This window comes from Chaetura pelagica, unplaced genomic scaffold (genome assembly GCF_000747805.2).
Source record: "Chaetura pelagica isolate M959 unplaced genomic scaffold, ChaPel_1.0 scaffold11, whole genome shotgun sequence".
Lineage (NCBI taxonomy): Eukaryota > Metazoa > Chordata > Aves > Apodiformes > Apodidae > Chaetura > Chaetura pelagica.
The window spans coordinates 7,485,138-7,511,367 of record NW_009952694.1 but is presented as its reverse complement, the minus strand read 5'-3'; the positions used below and the strand labels follow the sequence as shown (position 1 = coordinate 7,511,367).

Below are 26,230 nucleotides of genomic sequence, written 5' to 3'. Positions count from 1 at the left end.
GTCTTTGGTCTAAACCTATGCAACAAATGCTTCCTGCATATTTATGGTATACCAAAATGTACAGAAGTTTTTGCTTATCTGCAAACACAGATCAGCAAGGGTATTTCAGTGTCTACTGTGTTCTTCAGTGTATACAGCTATGAAGCAGCCAGGTAAAAAAATACATGTCACCAGTTTGTCTGAATGCTATTGAATACTCCATGACTACCAAAGTCTTTCTTGGTAGTTGTATCCCAAAAAGTCTTGTACAGTCATACAATTTAATATTACTTTTTTAGAATCAACACAAGAAACACATCAATGCAACTCTCAAATATGCTGTCTGAGGGATCACTAGGCACCTCTGTATATGAAATTTATGTCTTAGAAAACTTACTGGGGATAATTACATGAGAAAAGTGCAGAACTGAGGAAGTGCTTATACTCAGGTCTGACTTGAAGGTACAAACACTAAAAGACACCTGAAAGGTGTCTCTACATAAGCAGGGTATTCCATACTGAGATACTTGATGGAAATAGTACCTGCGTGCTTGGTATGCAAATACTCTGTTAGGTGCAGCTAAATCATGATCACATGAAGATCTGGATACTTCATGAATATTGTTTTGTACCTAACCTTGCTCTAGACTCCACAAGCCCTTTGTAGGAGTTGTGCAGCCAACGTAACTGATGCATAACAGTTATTCCTATGATATCCTCCATTCATATGTAATTACTCATACATATATTTTCCTATTGGATTATTTAAGAAGAATTCAATTCTAGTGAACCTGAGAAGCAGACAGGACCCATTTCCAGTGCAGTATTTTTAATCACTTGGATGCTAGGCCACATTTACCATTTCTGCTGAAAGATCCTACAAAGTAATTTAATTAATCTCTCAGCTATCATAGGCACATTACATTCTCAAAGTCTGTAGCTAGTTCAGCTGCAAGTGACTCAGTAGACAGAGCTTCCTCTCTTGATTTGTTAGAAGAGGATTTAATGCATAGTATCTTTACTGTTTCTCTTGACAAGATCGGCAAAGTAGTGATGCCAGTTCTGCCCTCAATAACTGCTCTTCTTTTAGTATTCCTGCTCTTTTTATAGACATAAATCTGTGCTGGGAAGAACCTGTATTTGCAGCTTGTATCCAGAGATAGCTGATATATTTTTTATCTTCAGCTCCAAATAAAACAGTATGAAACCAGTCAAAGAAAAATGTTGTTCCACTTCTTGGATGGCTGAATAATCTAGGATCATCCCAGGCATTACTTATCTCTGGAAGACATTCAAGATCTAAAGCATTTCACTATATAAGTCTTTGGTGAAGCAGCTGCATCTTATTATTGAGGATACACAGGAAACAGTACTACCAGAGACCTTTAACAAGGACCTTTAATAGTGTACATACACACTGGACTAAGGAAATTAGTTTGACAAGCTTTAAAAGAAAACAGGTGTTAAAGAATGAGGGCAAGTTGGATTATACAGACATGATGATGAAGTCTAACTGAAACCAAGACACAATTTCCTTGGAAGCTATATTAAGCCAATTATTGCAACAACTGAGAAGAAACAGCATGCCCGTTCAGCATTATGAATGTCAGTCCCTGGTAAAATGTACAGTGAGGAGGATTTACAGTGTTCTGGTTGGGAAAAGCTTACTTCAGTAGGCTTAAAACAAGATCCATTTACCTGTGTCTTCACATCTAAACTTATTTCTTTCATTAATCAGCACTAATGAAAAGGGTACGATAAGTATCTGTATGTTCTCTTTTATTGAATTTGAGCAATTTTACATCCATTCCTAGGGTAATTGGGGTGTAGGAGTTAGGGATTGAAGTGACCTATTTAAACTCAAGTAGAAAAACTATGATAAATCGGGGGACTCAGAAGCACATCTTCCAAATTACAGTTCATCCAGCAATATAGTCCGGCTCATAACGTTACTCTTCTTTATGTTTTGAATGGCAAAGTATGTTCCTTCTGCTGTGGATTAACTTGGAATAATGTTATTTTCATATCAAAACTGAGATAAACAAACAAACAAAAAAGGTAGTTCCCATAGGAGAAGTTGAATCATAGTGCAAAATGCTACTGGGGAATTAACTAGCCTGGACAAGCCCCTGAAGAATACAAAGAAAAATGCCTCAGTACCAGCTGCTGCAGTTAAAATTAGACAGGAGCTGATAGAAGAAAACTTTTTGATCTGTAATTTTCCTCAAACTACAAATAGTCTTCGGGACTCCTGAATTGAGAGAAAGCCTTTCAGTCTTCTTCTCAAGCAAAAATGAGTAAAAACATTCCTCTGAATTCGTACAAGGGTTGCCTCACAGTCATTCTAAAAAGCTAGACCAAGTTCCCCATCAGGAAAATGAGCTGAAGCTGGGTGAGCTAAGGATTCCTTTAATACTTGGTTACCTGTAGAGGAAAAATATTACATAAGAGACTGTTCCTGATGAGGCCACAAGCAAGTAGACTGCAAATAGGTTCTACCAAATTGCTACTGGGAAGAGGTAGAAAGTCCTAGGTAGAAATCCTTATATTGAGTAAACATAAATAAATACAGCCACAACTCTTCCTCTGAAAGTGAAAAGAGAGAATGCCACCCTTTTGAGCAGTATCTTGTGTGTTGTTCTCTCTCATCAGTTCAGAGGATGTAAGATGCTCTTTCCTTTTCATTGTACTAATGTTTAAATGCACCAGAATCCTCTTGAGACCTCAAGCAGAGGTGTTTAGAGACAGAATGGCAATGACTATTAATCTGTGCTTTGAAGGCAATTCTCCTACTAGGCAGCACTTGTAACTGCATCAGAAATACAACAGAGTCAACTAATGTATGAACTATCTAGCTCTGAAGCTCTGCAGGGGAGCTCTTTGTATAAGAGCTTTCAACATGTGAGCTAGTTCTGTCTATCATTTGGAATAGACAAGAGGGGATAGTGATGTGATTCAGGCATTTTGGGATGGATTTTTGGCAGGACTTCTTGTTCGTTTTTATGGGCAAGTTTAATTCTAGCTGGAAAGTGCAGAAGCAAAAAGAGAGGGGGATGTTTTTTGCAGATTTCTTTTTGAAAGTTCAGGATTACAGTGGTGAAAGGCTGCTGCAGGCAAGTTTGAATCCTCTTTTTCAACAGAGTGAATGACTGGAATAAACTCTACTGTGATTCAGAAGCAAAGCTTTAAGCTGTTTATCAGAGGTTGCATTACAGCAAGAAAGTGGCTGGGAAGGGTATTTGCTCTGTTTTCATAACAGATTGGATTAGAAAAGGAACAGATCTCATTCCAAAACTTAACCTACTTTAATAATGTTGATGATGATGATGATACTGTTTAGGCACAAAGGGTAACACGCAAATCTGCCAGTTCTCCAGCATAAAGTTGGTCCATGAGCCTGTCCATGTTTAACGCTGTTTTGCAAAAGGACATTAGAAGGACCCAGACATGCTCAAGTGTTTATAATGAGTCTTTTGAAGGTGAAGTGAATTTCAGAAGAACAGGTAAAGACAGCATATCCAGGAATAAAGCTGAGGAGGTGAACACCAGAATTCATCAGGTCCATTCAGACTTTAAGGAACTTATGAAGAAAAATTCTGGTTGACTGACTTCTGCTACTGATTAATTCTGCTTGCATCATAGGTAAGCTAGGTGGTCTTGGCATCCTTTCTCCCTTATCGTCACACTAGGATAAGATAATGTATATATCACAAATGTTTAACTGTTTTCTTTGCTAGAGGTGTTGAATCACTAACCTCCAACATGTGGTGTTCTTTAAAAAAAACACCAGTTAATATTTATAGATGAGGGCAGGTCAGATTCCTGTGGAAGAGATATACAGCCATACTACTGAGTATGTTTTCCATAGGATTGCTAACTGTATTACCTGATATATTTACATTTATATTTTAGGGCTATTGTTATCATAGCAAGTAAAAAGATGACTTTGCATAGCTATTAGCCATCATGTCTGAGCTTTATGGTTTAGTAATTCACAGGATCAAGTCTAATAGGATGGAAAGTTAATTAAAAGAAGCTAAAATAATCTTATCATATTAAGCTTTCCTCCGCTATGAAGTAAGACATTATTTGGTTAGATTTTAATAGGAAAGTCTATTACTTTCTCATAGACTCTAATTTCCTTTATCTGCATGAGCCACAAAATTCTCTCATGCAGGTGGGTTTTTTTGTGTTTTTTTTTTGTTGGTTTCTTTTTTTCTTTTGTTTGGTTGCGTGTTTTTTTTTCCTGATGAATTAGTTATTCCTATTTATATTCTTATTCTAATTTATGGTCTTAAGGACAATCAAAACAGTGATGGAACTCGAAATATTATGTTAAAATAACAAACACTTTATTTGCGTAATTCTGCAATTGGCAAAACCTAAAGCTTTGAACTTTGTGAATGAATTAAAAGGTGCTCAAATTCTAACCTTAGTGGCCTGAGATTTACTGGCTTATTAGAGTATTAATGAACAGAACTTTTTTGAAGTTGGAAGAAAAAATTCACCTTCAAAAGTCTCATTATAAATTCCTGAGTCTGTCTGGGTCCTTCGTTTGCCTTTTGCAGAAGGACATTAAACATGGACGGGCTCATGGACCAACATTATGCTGGAGAACCAGACAGATTTGTCTGTTATTCCCAGTGCCTAAACAATACCTGCTAGACTTTAATGGTAAATTTAAGTGTTTAATGTGAAGTAGCTTCTTTTCACAGTCTTCCATGGCATTATCCATAAAAATGGAAATATGCCAGAAGCCAAATTATCAAATGTCATTTGTTTTCTACTACATGTTACACAGGTACATGCAAAGAACACTCTCCTCAGCTTCTAATAATCTCAGGTACCTCACTCTCGAGTATGTGAATGCCTCACATTTTCAGGAGTTTGTCTTGGCTGCTTATTGGACCAATAGGATACAGAACCGTTAAAGCCAGTGGACTGGACTCTAAAAGCAAACACATGTATCAGGGAGAATGGGCAAAGACTATTAGTTTTCTCCTCTATAGCATTCATTGCTCTGGGTTAAATTGTTCGTTTCTCTTTAACAAATACAGATTTTCATACTGAAAGCATAATTTTATTTAGAAATATTTCCTCCCCTTTATTATTGAAATTCTTCTTTAAACCTCAGCAGTGTTTTTTCCTCCTCTCACCTCTGCAGCTCTTGTGTGGCCCACAAATCCTTTTCTCCATGCATCTCAAATGTTCTCCATGTTTCTATGAATAGTTGCTTGTTAGTCCTTCTCACCTCTCTGATTACAATATTTATAAAGTGGAGACAAAAGTATTAATCCCTCTTAGTAAAGGCCTGAAAAGCTTCTTCTTACTATCTGCAAAACATTTTAAAGTCTGAGATAAACAATGTGCTAACAGCAGATTTCTGGTCCAATATGGTACTTGACATATAGGGCTGGGTATTCTGTCAGATAAGACCAAGAAGATGCAAAACACTGTCAAGTGCAGAAATACAAATGGAAATTGTAATGACTTACTTTAAAGACACCACATATTTTCTAAGCAAAAGGAAGGTTCATTTCTGCTCTCTTTGAGCAAACTAAAGTGCAGAGTGCAGATGCGACAACTGGGCTTGAAAAGTAAGTATAAATCAGAAGCTACCTGATTTCAGACAACCAACAGGTATTTCTCATGTATTCAAACCCATAGAATAAACTAATGAAATACAGCAAAAAATATAGAAGATATGCCACTTCTAAATACAAACTTTTGTACTCTACAGCTGAGCTTTTAAATTATTTGGCTAAAGCCTCCCCTCCATGTTAAACCATATCCATAAATCATATGGATTATTTTTTTTTACAGACTGTGATTTAAGATCTAGCTAATTCTGTACAGTAATTTTTTAAATTTTATTTTTCACATAAAACTATACAGACTCAGCCTTAATCCTACAAACCACTAAATACTTTCTACTTTCATTAATCCCAGTGAAAACTGAAGGCACTCAACATCCCCGTCAGGCTGCTAGTTTTTCCAGCCATGTGGGTAATGTAATTAGCAATTATGCATGCACATGCATATACACAGGAATTTACACACAGTTTTTTCAATGTTTTGAGCATGAAAGTATTTAATTTCCATCCAAATTCCAAAGTGCTATGGAGATCCAAGTGCTGACTGCTTCCTTTTCCAAAAGAAAAATCAACATCCCATTCATAAATGCTCTGGACAAAATTTTTGGAAGAGAGTTATAAACAAGTAAGGAATGCAGTGAAAAAGTTCTGCTGTTGGTATTTTAAACTTTTTATCAAATGTACTCTCCCTGGAATTCCTTGCACATACTACTTTTTTTGTCATGCATGCAACGTATTTCCTAATTCACTATTTCTTATCTGAAATGCAATTCTGGTAACCTATCCTACACGTGAAACACAAGAGCATGATTTGCTACTCTGCACAGTTTTACACTAATACTAATAATGCTTTTATGCCCTATTGCTAAATTACATTAGCACTGAGTTGTAGAGTGTGAGCATCTTTTCTTACAGTAGAATTAGAGAGACCTTAAATGCAACAAGCAGGCCATCTTCTGGGGACCTGTAGAGGATATTACCAGCACTCTGTTTTCATACCTAAGTTATTTGCTAGAGCTATCTGAAATCTGTCATCATTTTATGTAACTGAATAATCCTTATATTTTCCTGTACATACTTACATATATATAATATATGTAATATATATTACATATGCGTAGATATGTTTATACACACACAACTATACATACATACATATTTCCCTTAATTCCTATTTCCATCACATTTTCCAGTGCTCCAGTCAGAGAGAGCGAGCTCAGATTTCTTGGATTTTGTAAAAGGAAACTGTATTTGTCATCCTTTAATCCTCTGTTGCAGAGAATCTCTTTTTCTGCACCAGTTCCCTATGCTTATTAAGCTTTCCCAATACTTTCAGAACTCAGGCTGTGTATAAGCAGAGGCTTCACTGTAATGGTGCAGAGAGATAACAATGCCTCTCTACACGGCTTTGTCACTGCTACCTCTGAAATGATGTGTACAGTTCTATGCATTTAATTACCAGAAAGGAACAGCACAAGACAAAACAAAAGAGAAAACTGATAAAGAACTGCTGTTCAACAAGGAACAATGGTCATCGCTCTAAGCTGATGTCTGAAATCTTTAATTCACTGTCAATAGCTCATTTGTCTCGTTTTACATTTGCTGAAATCTCCCTTGAATGAGAAAATTAATGTAATATGACACACTGCAGTAAAAGCTGTCATTGCCCTAACATGGCTGGATCCAGAGAAAAATTACCTTCTGGATCTGTATCTGACAGAAGGTTTAAGAAATCTGTAGGATCAAAATGCAACCTTTGTTTAAAAGGGAAGGAAAGATTAACTGAGGTTTGAAAGTGAAAGAAGAATTAAGACTCCAAGGTTTTATTTCAAGTCCTGCCATTCAGATGGTCCTTAAGGGCCCAGTCCACAAAAAGATTAACTATCTCCTATCAGCGTATAAATCTGAAATTCAGATCTTTGAAGCAAGTGTTCAATAATGCAGCTGCATTATTACCCACAAAACTGCTCTCAGCCACTGGAAAAATTATGGCTATAAAATGTTGTTGGAGATACTGGAAATTCACACATGCAGCCATCTACAGGACCCACCTGCTAAAATTGATTTTAAATAAGCACGCTGAATATGTAGCTGACAGCAGAGATCAAATCCCAAAATTTTTTTTAAAAGTAGTATTCTTTTATATGGATTTTCAGGAAAAAGAAGTAGGCATCAATACAAATTGACATTCCAAATATCATCATAAGCTAGGCCTTCATAAAAACTCTGTTTTTAAAAGTTTACAAGTGATTATTACCTCATTTGGTGCTCAGATTCCCAATTAATTTGCTTTAATAAAAGCAAAGCAAATTTGGTACAGAAAAAGAAAAGTGTTCAAACTCATCAGGGCACTTTAAAGTTTTCTGTGTGAATACAGTGTTCTTACATGACGAGTGCCAAGCCTGGCAGCTCTATAGAGTTTCTCAAGTTATCTCAATTGGCAGCTCCACCTAGGAGTCAGGCCAGCAGAAAACTTGTAGCTTGTCGTCTAGAAGGAAAGGTCACTTGGGAAACAAAAACCCCCCAAAATCATCATAAGAATAATAAATCCACTAGCTCAATAACAAATGAGGAATAGATGACTGAGATTCATTCTTCCTGCACCATCACTTTGGGTTTCCTGCAGAAAGCACTACTGGAACACTCACTCTTCAGCAGAGAAATGTGTAAATACCTTTTCAGAGGAGGTAATATAGGGAAGAAACTACCGCACCAGGTTTCCCTGCTCTTCCTGTATGGAGGAAGAATTACTACTAGCAGAGTGAGCTAGACATACAAATGACTGCTTTCATCTTTAAACAATTCTGTTATTAGAATAGAGGTGCTCCAGGCACAACATTTGCAGTTACTTTCACCAGCTGTTTCTAAAAATATTGCCATAGTGAAGGAGATTTTTTTTCCCTCTCTGTCTCCAAAACAATTTTTGTTTGCTTTTCCTTTCCAAGGGAAGAGTGATAGATATGGAAAAGAGCATGTCAGAAAGATCACACAGCTTCAGGGATGGACCATTACCATTGCTATTAAAAATAGAAGCTACAAATGGAACAAACAAAGATGCTGAAATATACTGGCCCAATTTCTTCGGTAAAAGTAATCAAAGGTTTTATTCTTCTAGCACAACTGGTACAGAGCTAGTGACAGATGTTTCCTATGGGGAAAAGTATGGTATAATGTTCTGGAGAACCTAATGGGGCAGAAAGGAAATTGAAAAACTGAAAAGGAGTAGTAAAAAACTTCCAAGTTAAAGGTGACAGTTGCTAGTACTGTTTTACGAAATGAAAAAAGAAAAAAGTGTAGCGAAATCCTCACACAATATTTATGACTACAAAACTTGTTTAGTTTGTTTTGTAACAAGATACTATGTTAGAATGTGAACTTTTAAAATATATATTTTATTTTTTTTTTTAAATATCAATTTCAAAATGAAAAAGCAGTTTAAGACAAAAGTTGAAATTTGTATTTTAGGAGTCATAAAACATTTTCTTGCCTTGAATTTGACACAGACAGTCCTGAGGAAACTAGGTAGACTCTGCACAGTACTTTGTGAACACCAAATATTTACTTTTTGATCAAAAAAGGACAAGGGTGCAAATACTTTCAACTATCTTTCTAGTCTCTGTATTCTCTTTGGGCTTATATGGCATGTTTAAGCATGTGAAGTAACAAATGTGAAGCATTTGTTTTCAAGCAAACCTGAAATCTTTCTGTTAACAGAAAAGCTAAACATTCGGTCATAATTTTATGCTCGGTGCTCACTCTACTACTGTCTGGGTGTCATGGTTTAACTCAGGATCAGCAATTAAATGGGCACGTTGCAGGGTCTTGCCCATTGACCACTGGAATAAGGGTAGAGCTGATTTTATGTCCAATCTACTGTACAAAAAAGTACTTTTATTTCTTCAGACACATATATACTCCTGCTACACTGCCAAGTCCGTTGACTTTCTCTTCTGCTGTCAAACCCTCAGTAATCTTCCTCACAGCTCTCCGAGAGTCCCTAATTCCATGACAGTGATAAGTAATTCAGGACCTTCCCAAAGGCACCTCCATGCTATGAGTTCAAATGTGTGCTGGAGGTCCTCTCTTTCAGACTGTGACTGGATCTCAGACCTAAGAGTCATTCTGGCCTGCACTCATAAAACACCTTCCTCCAAATGCTGGGATGTCGTAGCTGCTTTCAGAGTTGTACAAAAGCTGAAGACTTGAATTAAAAGAATTTAATAGTAAGTAGTATGAGAAAGAGGATAAGGCAAGATTCACCTGTTCCAGATTTGCTTGTAAAGCTCCTCAACAAGTTTATTCTACTCCTCTATTTCACTTCCCTTCAATTATACTTTTAGCCAGCATATAAACAGCATTAACAGGTGTATAAACATCCATACATCTACACAGAGAGAGCATGTATGTGCACATGCTTAGCAATATATTAATGACCAAACACTAGTGTTTTAGTGTTCCAACACTAAAACAGATTCTAGAGGAAATACAGATCTCCAGGCACTCTACAGTACACTTGTTGCTTCATGGAGAAGAGTGAGAAGAAAAAAATTAAAACTATATTTTGATACCCTATAAAATACCCTGAACTAATTACAGGGCTATTCTTGCTTTTTTTGTCTGTCAAATATAAAATTAATTAAGACATCAAGATTTCAGTAGTGAAAATTTGTAGCTGCTAAAATGAGCATCTAAAATTAGTCATACTCATACAGGGAAAAAAAAAAAGAATTCCTGACATTCACTAAAAAAATACATATAAATAATTTGCACTTCTGCTCTTCTGCAAAGACAGAACAATTTTTTTTCCCTTTTTTAATGCCTCTGACATTTATTGTTCTGTGACTGAGTTAAACCAATGAAGAGATAAAAGTGTTGGAATTTTCTTGTTGCTCTAATAGAAGCTAATTTTGAGATTTTGTATGTTTCTCTGTAAAAGAGTTGTAGGTCTTCTTGAATGGCAAAGAGGAGCCAATGATCCTTATAACACCATTCTATGGGACGAAACAACTTCAGTTTTTATGAGACTCAGCAGTAGAAAAATTAATCCTTGAGTGTGGCTCTTTTGTAAAGTTTTAATAGTGTATTCATAAGTGCAATGAAAATGCAGAATAAAATATGTTGTTGAATCAGTGGTCATTTGAGATTTCAGATCAAGTCAGCCTAATTACTCCTTTTAATTCCATACCTGCTTTCAAAACTTGCAGGATCTTTTTCACAGCTCCTCATGCAGCATTTAAGGTAAGTTTGAACACTTCTTATTACTCAGAACCAAGATTCCCATCTGCTAGCAGTTAGGATAAAGCACTATTTTATAGCTCTTGTAATTAATAAGTTGGAACTGAAATAGAAAGGCAGAATGAGGGCAAGGTAATAACCCCCTTGACATGATCATAAGCTTTGGTATCTTATGATGGGCTTGGGTTGAAAATGGAAATAGGATCCCACTCTACCAAGGTACGATTCCAGGCATTGTAGTTCATATGAACATCAGTATCTTTAGATTTCTAATACATAGGACATCTTCAGGCCAAGGCATGATAGCCAAAATAAATATATAATAAAACTCTTTAGGAGCAAAAGTGCATCCCTATCCCTAGTCTCTGTAAATGCTTGACATGTTTTCTCTCTAGCAGATGTTATATTTCTTCCTGAAATCAGATGGTTTCTTCATGTTTAAAGCTAACTAATCAGTGCTATAGACATTTAAGGGTCTAATATACATACTTTTGCCTTTGATGAAAAATCTGTTCCTGAGTCATGTGCTAGCTCTTCTCTTCCACTCAATGTGTCACTGGCTATTTTTTCTTTCTCCTGCATATATTTTATGAAGCTGAAAATCAAAGCTAACAGGGACAAAAAGCAAGTCCCAGCAGGTTGAAAATATCATATCTTAGTATTTTCGACATGTGTCAGCTTGATAACATAGGCACAGCACTAGAGGGATTGCCAGAATGTGACAGTGCACATGGCTTCAACTTTAGTGAACACACTTTAAAAAAAGATTGTAAGGGAGCAAGTGCAAGGTAGCCAGACTGTGGGTCTGGTCCTGATCTCCTCCTGATCTTAAATGCAAAACCAGGGAAATTTACACCATCTAAATCAGGCTGGAGAATCTGAAGTTTTGGAAGCAAAATTCTGATCAGGATGCAAGTTCAAATTATGGAAGTGCTGATATAAAAGATCTGTATAATGTAATCCACTCATGTAATTAATCTATGTAGCCTGACTTCATTCCATTGTGGGTGTTAACTCTAGAGGAAAAAAACCATATTTTAGGAAAATAGGGCCATGCCAATGTTTCCTGACATTAAAATATTTGGCTTTTCTACCCCTCCCTTGCTTCTCCCTGCATTAACAGCTTAGCAGTTGCATTTACTTCATAAAAATACACAATAATGTTGCCACTGTGAGTGAAGATGGCACTTAGTACTAATATTAACAGTGACACAGTTTGTACATTTTTTATAGTTGGCAGTACAGCACTGTTTTTGTGGACTGCACAACAGTTTGCACCTGACTATCAAAGTCTATTAAAATATTAATTAAACTCATTGTTTCCCTCCCTCTCCACTTCATTTAGCTAACAAGTATGTAATTTACCAAGTCTTACAGGTAGGCAAATGAGCAACATAGACGCACAGTTGCAGAAGAATCAACAACAGAGAGTGAAGCAGCACACTGGAGTTCAGGTTATTTTATCCTTGGCTTTAACAACTCAACCTACAGCTCTCACCCTTAGTGACAAAATGTCATGAGAGCTGAAGCAAGCAGCCTGCCCTGAAACAGAAAACACACCTACAAAATATTTCAAATGCCAGAAATCCATATATATGCTCAGTGGAGTAAAACAGAGCAAAATAGGACTTTCCACAGCATCTTCTGTGCATCTTCTGTGCCTCTCACTCCCTGCAGCAGAGGGCTAGTCACAGGCATCACAGAGGCTACATAAGACACAGGAGCTCTGCCACAGCCTGGAGTTTACTGTCCTGACAACTGGACACTTGATTTACTCATCACAGCCCTCCAATTCAAAGGCTACCCTGAACTTCACGATGCAGGGGGCTAAAACTCTGATTGTTCTGCTCCAATACATCTGCCACATGAGCTTTTTTTTTTTTTTTTTTTTTTTTTTTTTTCTGTTCACCTCCTAACAGGACTGTTCTGGTCTGTCTGGCAGAGGGCAGTATTACACAAAACCCTTAGCTTGTTGATTGTGCTATAAATTTATAAACAGTTGCTTTATTTAAGCAATTCTCAAGAAAAAGCTTTAGATCTGATAGGAATTAGTAGTTGTGAAAAACACACTAAGATCTAAATTCTAAACTGAGAATGGTTTAAATGTGAAGTTAGTTTTGCTATAACTGACAGCACTCAGTAATCTTTCTCAGATCACACATGAATTAAGAAAACTGAACAAAGCATAAGATCATTGGTTCTTAATGGTATAAGAAAAGCTATCTCCTTTTTATCCCTCTGCAAGCGTAGGAACTGTATCTTGCATAACTTAAAAAAAAAATTAAATTAAATAATTCCATGTTGGAGATATGAAGATATCCCATGACCTCTTCTGGTAACACTCTGCTCAAGCAAGTAAGCCTTATATGTGCTCTTGTCAGAAAAGTTTACAGATTTCATCATCTAATCTTCCCTGCAGAACAAACTAGTTCCTGCAAAACATCTGGGCTTTTAGCTAGGCTAAAGGTATGTGTAAGCATTCCTTCTGTGATGTTCTGAACATTACCTGCAAAGAAACTGGCTGGACTACAGATGCATTTCCAGAATTGTTCTCAAGATATACAAGTAAACATCAGCAAGATAGTTTTTTATCAGTATCAGTAGAGAGTGAACATTGGTTTAACTGAAGAGGAGACTGAGGGGAGACCTCACCCTGCTTCCTCATTAGGGAAGGTGGAGGAGTAGGGGCTGACCTTTTCTCTCTGGTGACCAATGATAGGACCCGTGGGAATTGTAGGAAGATGTGCTGGGGGAGGTTTAGGTTGGACATTAGGAAGATATTCTTCACCCAGAGGGTGGTGGAGCACTGGAGTAGCCTCCCCAGGGAAGCAGTAATGGCACCAAGCCTGACAATATTCAAGAAACACTTGGACAAGGCCCTCAGTGACATAGTGTGAACTTTGGGGTTGTCCTGTTCTGGGGCAGGAGTTGGACTTAGTGATCCAGGCTGTCTGAAGAGGTGGTTGAGCCACCATCCTTGGAAACAACTAAAAAGGCAGATGTGGTCCCAGGGGATAGGGTTTAGTGGTAGATGTGGCAGAGTTAGGGTAGTGGTTGGACTTGATGATCTTGAAGGTCTTTTCCAACCAGAACAATACTATGATATTATGATCACAGAGGGACCAACAGAAGACTGACCCATAGAGTGAAGAGGCACCATTCTTAAAATTTTAAATATATCCCACATTTTTGTCTCCTAACTATGAATGAACGATGAACTGTGGATTTTAGAAATATGTCCACATAGATACAATCTCAGTTGCATGTGCACAGTGGTATTCCTGTCCCAAGACTGCCTTTTATAAAGGAGCCTGTGTACTTTCCATTTAACATACAACCTGCACCGTGCATAGTGTTTCCTGTCACCTACAGCAGAGATAACAGGAATTCTTATTTTAAGATGTCAGCACGCACATACAAATCCCCTAAAAATGCTGTATAAGAAGTCACTGTAGCATTATGCCAGTAAACCATTTCTATGAATGAAATGAAAACACAGTTTGAAAACTTTCCAGCTGTCAGCTTTTTCTTAAGAAGCTGCAGAGACACCTTGTGACTTCCAGCCCGAAGCCTTGAGGTGACGCTCAGAATCTCATTCAAAGCTTGGTGCCCCTTTGTGGACCCCCCCTTAGTCAGGTAGGGAGGGAAGGAAGGAAAGGGGAGGGGGGACAACAGAGCAGCAGGGAGCTGAACAACAGCTTACGAACAGAGAACAGAATCACATAACAACACTGGACCAATGGACTCCAAGACACACTGACAAGACAGATGGACACAGACAAGACAAGTTTGCTACCGAGAAATAAAAATTGAGCAAAAAAACCCATAAAAGAAAGTAGATATATAACGCTGAGGCCGCCAGAAGCAGCCAGTGGTACTGGCAGAACCCTTCCAAAAAGAAATTATAATACAACTAAAAATTAAAACGGAAACAATATCCCCCCAAATCATACACTACGGAGTTGCTCAGTTAGCCTGAATGCGTAGCTCTGATGAAACACAAGATGGCGTCATCACAGCCCATGCTCCGGTTAATGAAGACCATGGTTAGTTAAACCAGCTAAACTACAGCATGCCACAAAAATGATCTGCACTGACCCAGAAATAAAAGATACGACAGATACTCTGCATTGCAATAAAATTCTTTTTATGCCATCTGTGGTTTCTAGGCCTTACTTTGTTGGATCATTGTTTCTGGGAGAATGTAAGGGTACAGGGGAGTCTTTTTTTCCTTCTGAGTGTTTTTGTTCTGGGCTCAATTAAAAAAAAAAAAAAAGGAAAAGGGAAAAGACAAGATAGAGACTTTGAAGAAGTTTAAAAAGGGTAGGGAGAAAATAAAATAAAAAGAAGGGCTAATAATAATCATTCTTTTTCACACAACTTTCTTGGGATATCTGAAAATGTGGATTTCTTCGGGATGGCAAGAAAAGATTTTGTTGCCTTTGTTGGTTTGCAGATCTATATCTCTTCCTTGAGATGATGAAACCATTATTTTGTTGGAAGAACTCCAAAAATATAAATTGAAAAGTACAGCAATGATTTTAAAAATTAAAAAAATAGCGGTATGGCACCATTATGAGTCAAAAAAAAGGGAAAGAAATATAAAAGAAACTAAAATATCAATCACCAAAAATTCATGCGGCACAAGATGAGGTGAAACGACAGAAAATGTTCTTCAAATATATACAAAGTATATATCTATCTATATATACACTAACTATGTGTGTATATATTGATGGATATACCTGTATAATTTTTATATTCTCCCTGCCCCACCCTACCCCAAGGCTAATTGGTAGATGAAACTATCAATTAAAAGAAAACAAATAAATAAAAGGAATAAAGAAAAAAATCTAACAACAAAAAAAACCCAACATGCTTTGTTCACCAAGAAATAACAATGTCATGCATCTGTCCACACCAGTGGATGCCAGGGTTAGATGAAGGCATGAATTTCTGTGTAAACATGTGACTGGATGACAGGGGCTACTGCTAATATTGGTCATTTATTAAGCATATACACATATAGACATATATGCACACTGTATGTGTAGTGCATATATAGATAAAATATCCTCATGGGTGGTCCCTTTGATGCTTACACAGTAAAAAGACCAATATGCTGAAAACCAAACTGAGTATAAATTCTTAATATTAAAAAAAAGAAAACAAAAATTCCTGTAAGTCATCTGCATGATTGATTAGTAAAACTTGTTAAATTGGTTTTATTTTGGCTGTAAGACTGTAGCTAGGAAATTCCATCAAATGAACTCCTGCTTGACAGAGGGAAAGACTGGGGGTAACCGAGCTCAAGCCAAGGAGCTAAAATTAAGGCCTACAGGCCTTTTCAAGAGGTAGCATTATGGGCTTCAGGCTAACCAGTGAGTGTTTGGGTCCTACTGTTTTGACTAGTGCAATGAGCAGCTTGGTCTATGATCCCCATCAGCTTCCTAGCCACCAGCATCCAGCCTGTCTGGTGCCAGAGCACTGCACTGGTGGATGTGCTGAATGGGGACAAGGGAAATGGTATGACAAGACAGCAGCAGCTGTTGTCAGGAAAGTATAACTATAATCCTCAAGGCTTTGAAGTCTCAATGAAATCAGATTGTAGGGGTGTTCCTCATTCAACTGGAAAGAGATAAATGCTTTCTTCCTTCACGGTGCCTCCTACTTAGGAGTAAAGATATTTCCCTTACAAATGTTTCATTTGCTGAGAGAGGCTGAGTGACCAGAACACCACCACAGAGCTGTGCTCTAAAGCACAGCCTCAGGACTCTGGCTTCAGGGTTAAGGAATCTGAATATTTGAACATCAGATCTCCCTGGAACTGGCCAGAAGAGAGTTCTGTATTCATACCAGAGAAAAACATGGTTTTGGCACAGAAAAGAGAAGGTTTTTGAAAATGTCCTGGGACAAGTGACAAGTGATAAGAGAGAGACTGCTCTTAACTGTAAATAAATGCTTCTTCAGACCAGACGAACAGTTTTATGCCTCCTGTATCATTTACAGTGAGCCATTCTGGGAGATCGGGAGAGGTAGTAAGGGTATCTAGATTTGTCTGCAATAAGATTAATAGCAAGTATTTTTTATTCCTGAACCTGAAATGGGTTCTTTTTCATTATACAAAATACAGATGGGTTTTGGTTTCACAGCTGTAATTACCACCACTTGTTAGAGTAATTCCTTAGGCACACATATGGGTCTGTGGGGGTGCCTGCAGGCTACCTTAATCAGGACAGGTCCTGTGACAGCTCCTGGCTCTTAAACAAGAGGATCTACAGAAATCACAAGAGAAATCACTTCTGGAAAAGGGGCACGGAGTGGTTGCCAGCATGCTACAGTGAGTGTCTCAACCTAGCCAGGAAAATCCTGAGAGGAGCAAAGTAAGAAAATTGCCTTTACACTGTCATCTTTTAAAGAGATGCAAGTATCCAGATGCTGCTCATGTGCTTACTGAGATTGAAGTCTTGAATTCAACAGACAGAGTTAAGTGGTAATAAAACCTTGCAAGTAGTTATGATGCTTACTCTCAAAGAGGATATGATTTTCTATCCTTTAAACTATCTTTGAGTATAACAAAACCAAAGTTTTCAAAAGGACTCTGTAGACTACTCTCTCCAATCCAGGAACAAAACCAAAGTAATATATTTAGATCTTGGGATTTGATTCTGGCCTATATGAAATCTGAAAGCTTTTGATTTGCTGAGCAACATTCTCTGCTGCCCTTGTTGTGGTTATTGCACAGCAGGTTCCTAGTGATGTATATCATATCTCACAGCTGCAGCAGTGAGTTCAGTAACCTTTGTAGTACTGGACCATGGTACTGAGGGTGATGGAAGCCAAGTCCTGGTGTTTGGCAGAAACTCAAGAGCTTTAAAAGCTACACATCATCAGAGCAACAAAAAGGAGACTGTGCTGGGTTAGGGCATTTAATTTTCAATTTGCTGCAAAAAGGATCAGGCAAATCAGAAGGCAGTGTAAAATACACTGATCTGTCAACAAAACAGGATGAAGCAACTTCAAATGGGCCCAAGTAAAAAAATAATAATGAAATTTAAAATAAAATCCAAATGCACACACTAGAAAATACAAGTAAGATAATCTGGAATTTTTCTTTCCATGATGTATACACTTAAGTACCAGATTTTGGCATATGGCCAGACTCTTGACATGGCTGGTGAAGTGTAAAGGCAAACATATCTGCTCAGCCAAGCCAACACCAGTGGTTTTTTATATGCCAGCTGAGATTGCTTTAGTGCTCCAGAGCAGAATGGGCTGTGTGAGTGCTTTGATACCGGCTGTATTGCAGACACCGTTCTATCTTCCCTGGATACACTGGGAATGGAGACAGTAGGATAGACAAAGAAAGCAAAATGAGGAGCACCACAAACCTGTTACTTTTCCTTTTTATTATGATAGAATAAACTAAGCTCATGATTTTGGAGGCTAGAAGAACCTGCATAAAACTCAAAACCTGGAAGTGTAAATTTCATCAGCAAGGACCATCCGGGAGACTTTTTTACACATCAAGCTAACTTCTATTCTCAATGCCACAGTAATTCCCAAGAAAAGATTAAGATTTCAGTGGCTCATGAGGGCCCCATCCTATGAAGGAGGACTAGGGTGTGATAAAAGATACTGGGTAAAATATTCCAGAATGTCTCAAAGGTTAGGAGAGTACCTTCAGCAGATTTTCAGCTAACCCTGTTATTTTACACAGCAGACATTCAAATGTCTGTAGGCACTTATAGGTGCCAACTGAAGTGCTTAGCAGGATTTGCAAAGGCAAGTAATGTTTACAAATCCAGTTTGTACCTGTTTTTAGCATTACATTTCTGACTGTGTCAGGAGAGAGTTATTTTTAGTCTGAAACTGTTGCTGTAAAGCACTCTGAAATTTCATATAAACATCATGCTTTACCAAATTTTTCATCAAACTTTGATTTTTTCATTGGCAGCACAAGCTGAAAACATTACTATTACAGTTTCTAGCCATTGAAGTTATTGTGATTTCTGAAAAATAAATTACAAGAATGTACTAGAAGAGGAGTCTGATAGAGATTTTTTTCCTCCTTTAATACTTGCAATTAGCATAAAAATAAATAAATGAAGTATTGAAACATTAGTGAAGCTTTAAAGAAATGTTTCCTATTCATTCACTTATATATCAGTTGTGGTACATTAGTCCTTTTAGCATGGTCCTATTAATCTCATGTCTCACTTTCATGATACCCACACTATTTATGCTTCACAATCTAATATTATTTGGACTGCTTTTCTGCCAAGTGACGAGTTGACAAAATCAGAGTTCTGTGGAAGAACATGGGAGTAGGCTGAGCCTGAGCTATCTGTTAGCATCAGTTGTTGCTTCACTGCCTTCCCTGCCATCACAGGGAAGTCAAGAGTACAGGTGGAAGTTCCCAGCTACAAGACAATGCCAATCTCAAGACCAAGTTCTACAAAAAAATGCAAGTACAGCATGACAAATTGAAAATAAATATGAAAGCACTAGCCTTGGGTGATTTAAAATGTTACTATTGTATTAATCAAATGGCTTCAGGAAACTAGAAACAGAACATGTATAATGCTGTCATGGGATTTTTTTTTAAAGAAAAAAACAATCATCCCAAACAAAACAAAACCAAAACAAAAAAAACCAACCCTAAACTATTAATGTTTCCCTTATAAGGAAAAAAAATTCTAACCAAACTCCTTCATTTTCTTTTATATGTACACAGAAATTCGATGATGTCTGTTCTCTATTATAGAAATGCTTAACTCATGGCACGCCTCAAAAAAGAAGACTTGAAAAAGCCTGTAAGAAATAAAATAGACTGCAGTTGCCTGCTGAATAACACATCATATATCTCACCAGAAAGAAAAGCCATCAATTTATCAAAATGTATCTGAAAGGGAGAAGTTGAGTCAGTTCCACATGGCCAGTCCTTCTGACTCTTTAATGGATACATTTTGAAGCATCACTGCAGATAACAGGGCAAGAGTTACTACTAATTTTGTTATGTTAGAACTGTGTTTCGGTGCTCCCCAATTTATTTGGGCTCACAGGAAACAAAATTAGTATAAATACATTACCATGTTAACTGTATTCAAAATCCCATGGACAAATCTATCCTTTTACAGTCCATCTTCAGAGCAGTTAAGAAAGATTAAGCAATGCTATTAACTCATTATTGCTTCACTTTTGTTTCACTTCTGTTTTTTGAACATCCATCCTCCCCACTTCATAAATCTTCATTATTTGCCACGTGCCACATTGACATTTTTGCTTTCACACTGTGTCAGTGAAGTAATTGCTAGAAATACGTGAACCATGTATTAGCTGGGATCACTTCCAGGAAGTTTGACTTTCCATGCAAACAACTTTAAGTTAACCAAATAGTGACTACATATATGCATTTTGCAGCTGCCAAGTCCATGGGATCTGATGCTTGGCTGTATAATTTTTATTTTATAGACAGTGTATATATATAAAAATGTATATATATACACATATACACACACATATATACATATATAATTATATATGTATACATTCACACACATATAAATATATGTATGCATTGTTTTTTGCAAATGAAATCAGAAAGCAAGCAAAAAATGACTGACCTGACTTACCTGTACTGGGCTCACAGTCAATGAAATCTTCATCATCACTGGAACATTCAGCTGATGAAACGATGTCATCTGTTGTCTGGTGTGTGAAAGAAACAAAGGAAAAAGAACGGAGGGAACAAAAATAAGATGCTTGCAAGTCAAGAGGATGTTACAGAGGCAGCCAAGTATTCTAGAAGAAAAGTTGCTTCAGAATTGTAAGTTTTAAAATATTTAACTTGAACTGAGCATTCCAGATACGCCTGTGTAAAAGCTCCCCAAATGGAGCTGGAGTCTCTGTCAGAGGAGTAGTGATTAACTTGTGCTGTTGAATAATTCAGGCATGCCCAGGTGTGAGGTGCCTGTTGGGCTGTTTAGGGGAGCAGGTGGAACACAGCAAGTACAGTGGGTTACGACACCTCCTGGGCTAGCAAGTGTCCTCCTACAGCCAGAGCAGACGTGTCTGGTCAGAACATGCTGGGCTACTCGATAAATACCAATACTACCTAGGGCCAGCCAGCAGCCACCTACTAAGAGACTCACCAAATGAAGCATGTTCAGGCTGAACGTTCATTCTGCAAAGAAAAATGTACCAGATAGACTCAGGCTGTGCATCATCCAGGCAGCTAGCAGTACTCTCTGCTGTGGTGTTAGGCATGTCACCCTGAGGCAGAAGTAATTCCTGCTCTGCTAATGCACCTCTTGGGCTGGGACTCCTTTGTGTTTACCCAGATAGTAAATATCTGTGCAAACCATTTGTTGCATGATGAAGAACTGCTACATGTGTCAGGTATGCCAAATAGTCACCTCACCTGCTTGCTTGCCAAGTGAACAGAGATGTGGCTGCAACTGGGCTGACAGACTAGAAAGTCTGATTCTGAAAGGCTTAAACCAAACTGACTGTTCATAGCTCTTACAGGTTTCAGCACATTCCTTTGCATTTCCAGCTGGTGATATTTTCTTTCTTTTTTTTTTTTTTTTTCCCCTGCTTGTCTAATTAATGAGCAACGTGTACTGCAGCATGTTAGAGAGAAGTGTACTGGCATCTCTTCCCAGCAGCATCTCCTGCCTGTAATTGCTGCAATTAGTTGAATTAGTAATGCAGACCATTAGGGAGAGCCTGTGGCAGCCTCTGGACACAGGTTGTAACGTTCATGCACACAGTACAAAATTACCCTAGCTCAGCAGCATCATGAATTGTCTCCCTTAACAAATTTTGTTGTAGAGAGCTGCCTCTTCTGCTGAGCAGTAGGATCAGGGACATGACTGCTGAAACAAACCAACTGAAATTTTCCTCACCAGGAAGGAAGCACTGCTGAAATGTCAGCTCCTTGTGAGCAGAGCAGCTTTACTTCAGTACACTGTACTTTAGTACTGCAGGTGAGTATTCCTTGGAATCTCACATTGTAACAAGCTTTCCAAATTCTTATTCCTGAAAAAGACTCACTAGCTTTAAACAAGCTCTCCTTTATATTTCTATGTCTGCTGCAGCTGTCTCCAACATGCTGCATGTTATCTTTTTTTTCTAGTACATCCATGCTCTAAGGTCTCAGCCTTTTCTTTAGCCTCCTGTGGTCTAGTTCTAGCAGGTCCTTTTGTCCCCTGCCTGAAGGTCCTTTGCTCTCCACCACTCTGTATTTGAGCTGAGGAAAAAAACAGAACTGAGCAGTCAGACAGAAAGATCAGATTGAATCTGACATTCCTTCACTCTTAATTTCAGTGGCTTAGAGCGAGCCAAGAATGAAAAATACAATCGGTCAGCTGTAAATAAAAATACTAAAAATAGAGTAGCTGTAAAAAACCAGCCCTGAAGTTAGGGAATCCCTATCATATGTGTTACTCAGTTGTACCCCAGCATTGCCACTTGGCGATGTTATGTAGGATGCAATCCTGCAGTAGTCTCATGCTTAAATATTTTCTTAAAATACTTTTATAATGTTACTTCAGTGGGGAGATTAAAAGGAATTGAAGGTAATGTGTACAAAGCAATTTTCCACCTTACATGCTAGGGTCATTTATTTAGCATCTTCTTTCAGCCATAGAAAACAGAACACTGTTGAGATCCTAGTGACTTGTCTCTTAAAACAAAACGTCTTTGAAAACTTTGTCAGTTCAGCAAGAGGTCAAGACAGGAGGAATGCACAAAATATAAATTTACTTTCTGCAATTCACATCCTCCAACAGAGAAATGCAGCTGTTCCTGGGTGGAAAGAATAGTTTTTAGTTGCACCAGTGTAAATGTAATTTAGCACAGTAACAAAACTACACTGCAAGAATTTCTTTTAAAGCAGGTGAAATGTCACTAGTGAAACGAGAGATTTATATTACAGTTGTCTAAAGCACTTGTAGAAGTGATAAGAATGGCACTATGAATAAAGAATAAATTATCCATCACTACTAGGAGACCTTGCTCAGGCAGTGTGAAGACCCTTGCAATTGGTTTTGATTTCTGAGATGAATTTTTAGAGCATATGGATATTGCTCTTGTTAGAACTTCAAAGATCTAACAATTCAAAAGTAGGGACTCACAGAAAAATAGTGATGATTTGCTATAAGTAGGAAGTAATTAGAAAGATGTGTGGTTGTCACCAACTGCTATACCTATCCACTTACCCACTTACTTGCTCATATCTAAGGGCTTCATGCAACATTAATGAAGGTTTAGATGCACTTTGGAAGTGATTGGCCAAAGTAAAGGTAAAAAAACCCCTCCATTCAGAGCTATTAAATACCTGATGTCTAGCTTGGGAAGTCCCTGTGCCCCAGACACTGAAGACCAAGGAATTACCACTATTTGCATTGTTGTGTTAGGACTCTCACCTTGCATGGTCAGGGCCAGCAGCAGAGCTCTGAGTGAGATGAGCCTTTGCAGCCTCCCAGACACTCTCATGTGTGACAGGTTCTGGACATTGGGGGATGAAAAATTTTAAGGCCAAGATGATTTCTGAGTGGGAGCTGGAAAGTCATGAAGCCTGGCCCTTGTTTGTCTTCTTGATCAATTTCCTATCTAACAAGCAGCTAAAGGACAGCACACACTGTATTTGTGCTGCACTCAGATATGTGTTCTAGATTTCCTTCTACAAAATTCTCAGCAGCTTGTGATGGCTCTGAATGCAGAAGGGCACAGACCACCAGACTCAGGCAAAATGCAAATGTGAGATGTGCAATACTGACCAGCCCTAACAACTCCAACCCATATCCGCACTTCTTCATAACTAGTTCCATACTTGATTCTATCAACTAATGTCTGTCCTTTTCTCCCCATATCCACTGCATGCTATTTCCCCTAATATTGCAGGTTTTCTCGCTCTGTAATTGCTGCTTGTCTGACGCTGCTGACTTTGTATGTATAAAAATGAGGGTTAGAAAAAGAGAAAACCTCCAGAAGTGGTGTTAAACTTAAATCAAGGTCATTAATGAGATCTCTAGAAACCACAGAACAGATAAGTACACTAATCTGTCTTGCCATTTCCTATCTTGTATTTTTAATCTCAGTACTTTCCATCACAGTTTATCACTAACTGATTTTCTAGGTCCATCACTTATTGGTTTTCCATGCACCCTCCACTCACATACCAACAACTGAATCAGCCCAGAGGAATAAAGCTATTTCAGTGAGAGACAGCAGCAAATTCCTGACCACAGAAACTCAGTTGAGGAAACCCCCAGAAGATCATAACTTCTTGTAACTAGAATCTGTACCTTTCAAAATCCTTCTGGAGCTCATATTTTTCACTGGGTGATTACTAAACTTGCTGCTTCCACAAGACATTATTTCTTACATCAGAAACAGCTCACTGTGAGACAGTAAGCAAAACCAGCTATTCCATTTCTGGTTCCCTTTTCCCATTTTTTAAATAGGGCTGATTATATTCACCTGTTAGCCTCAGGGGAGGTAAACAGATGAATTCTTTAGTGTCTGCCCAGTGAGCTAGAGATAGTATACGCTAAACATTCTTACATACAGGCAACATGATAGTTATGAAAAGTCTCCATATGCTATGATGGAAAAGATATTTGTGTTTTCATTGGAAAGAATATAAGAGAGAAAATATTTTTCTATCACATATATTAGCTAAAATCTATATTAAAAATAATAATTCATACTATACTATTTTAAAAATATGTATTTCATTTTTAAAGCATCCCAGCTTTGAAATTACTTGCCTCTGTATTAAAGGTCATAAAACTAAAGATAGGTATTATAATAACTTTCAATAAAATCTCTCCTTGGCAGGAACCTGTTTTATTCCTTCCTCTGAAAGATTTTTTATGGCATTTATATTATTATTTTTTCCTCTCCTTCTCTATAGTGTTTAATGAAATTGCCTTGGAATAAAACCAGGGTAGGAGAAAGTGCTAAAATCTGAGTCCACTCTGGAGGATTTATGGGCATATTTACCTTCACATTCCTTCAATTTCACTGAATTGGCTCCCCATTCCTTTCCATGAATTATTAGTTCTGTAATCACCTCCTCCTAATTATTCACTCTAAAGGCCTCTTCAGTCTCACTACTGTGATGGTTCTACATCTTTGTTCATTACACTGTACTTACTGGTGTGGGATGTAAAGCATAAAGAAAGTTGGGATGGCGTGACAAGACCTGCTCAAGTCAACTCCATTCCTGTTCAGTACTTCCAAGCACCCAAAGCTGTAGTTTATGAATTAGACCCACAACCTTTGCTCTTTTGTTCTACACAAAATGGCAGGTGCTGAATCTTTCTTTTCCCAACTGTAAACTCACTCTTTGGGTGCACTCTTATTTGAGAAAGATTCAGCATGCTGGGTAAAATAAGTCCTGTCACAGAACAACTTTATGAAATTATAAATAAGGCTCCCAAGAATGATGGAGTTCTTACTTCTAGAGGGAGAGAAAAGACAAGGACCTATAAATCCAAACCACAGACAAATTCCTCCAGAAGTACATACTTGGCAATTGCTTCACTCAGTAAAGTAGGACTCAATTTTCCTACTGGCCTTTTCCTTGAAACTCTTCTGCACACTGTACACATTACTTCCAATTCAACACCATTATATGAAAAGCAACACTTACTGCTTTGTTGCAGAAGTGTCTCTTTGCCACCAAGCAGCCAAAATCTACAATACTTCTTGAAATATGACCACCACAAAATGCCAGACACAAATAAATTCCCAACAGTGTAGAAATACAGTTGCATTAAACTAATCAGTGCGTTTGCCTTTCACACCTAAAATGTACAGACCTGAAACTCAAAAAACTTGTCTTAAATCCAATCACTTGATTCTCTCCACTGCTTCTATACTGCTGTATTTTTTAAAGATCTCAAATTTATTATGGAATACAGGCAAGGCATTGCCTTCTATGCTTAAGAGTATACAGTGCAAATGCACCTCAAGAAAGGCAAAAAGTTAGTGATGCTGTTTTGTCTTCCAGAAACGAAGACATTTCTTGGCCAATGTCCTGGTTTGAGCCAGGATGAAGCCAATTTTTCTCTTTACTGATTTTTTTTTCTTCAGGAAGCTTTCTTGTAACTAGCAACAGTGTGTTCTGCTAGGCTGATAAGACAGTGGAATGTTTTTCTAACTACTGAGGCTTCAAGGCCGCACCTGCACTCTGCCGGCTCAGACACTATGGGGAGATCTGTGACCCCCCCTGTAGGAGGCTGAGTTAGACGGACAGCAAAATTGGCCAAAGATACTCCATTCCATATATCTACGTAAGCTGAGAGGAAGGTCAGAGATCACAGAAGACAACTTCCTTCCTTCTTCTTCTCCCCTTCTCTTCCGTCCATGGCCGGTGTCTGGGGAGGACTCTGTTCATCCATCACCGT

General features: G+C 37.9%; 1 protein-coding gene across 8 annotated transcripts in view; it reads right to left on the bottom strand.

Moving 5' to 3' along the window:
• The window catches only part of NRXN3 (neurexin 3), a 965,840-nt gene that overhangs the window by 15,865 nt on the left and 923,745 nt on the right, over positions 1-26,230 (bottom strand). For 5 of the 8 annotated variants that reach the window (XM_009993910.1, XM_009993916.1, XM_009993918.1 and 2 more), the window contains one exon: positions 20,435-20,519. In XM_009993910.1, the coding sequence (XP_009992212.1) occupies positions 20,435-20,519 (85 nt within the window). The remainder of the gene's footprint in view (positions 1-20,434; positions 20,520-26,230) is intronic. The other 3 variants (XM_009993912.1, XM_009993913.1, XM_009993915.1) reach the window with 1 other exon arrangement.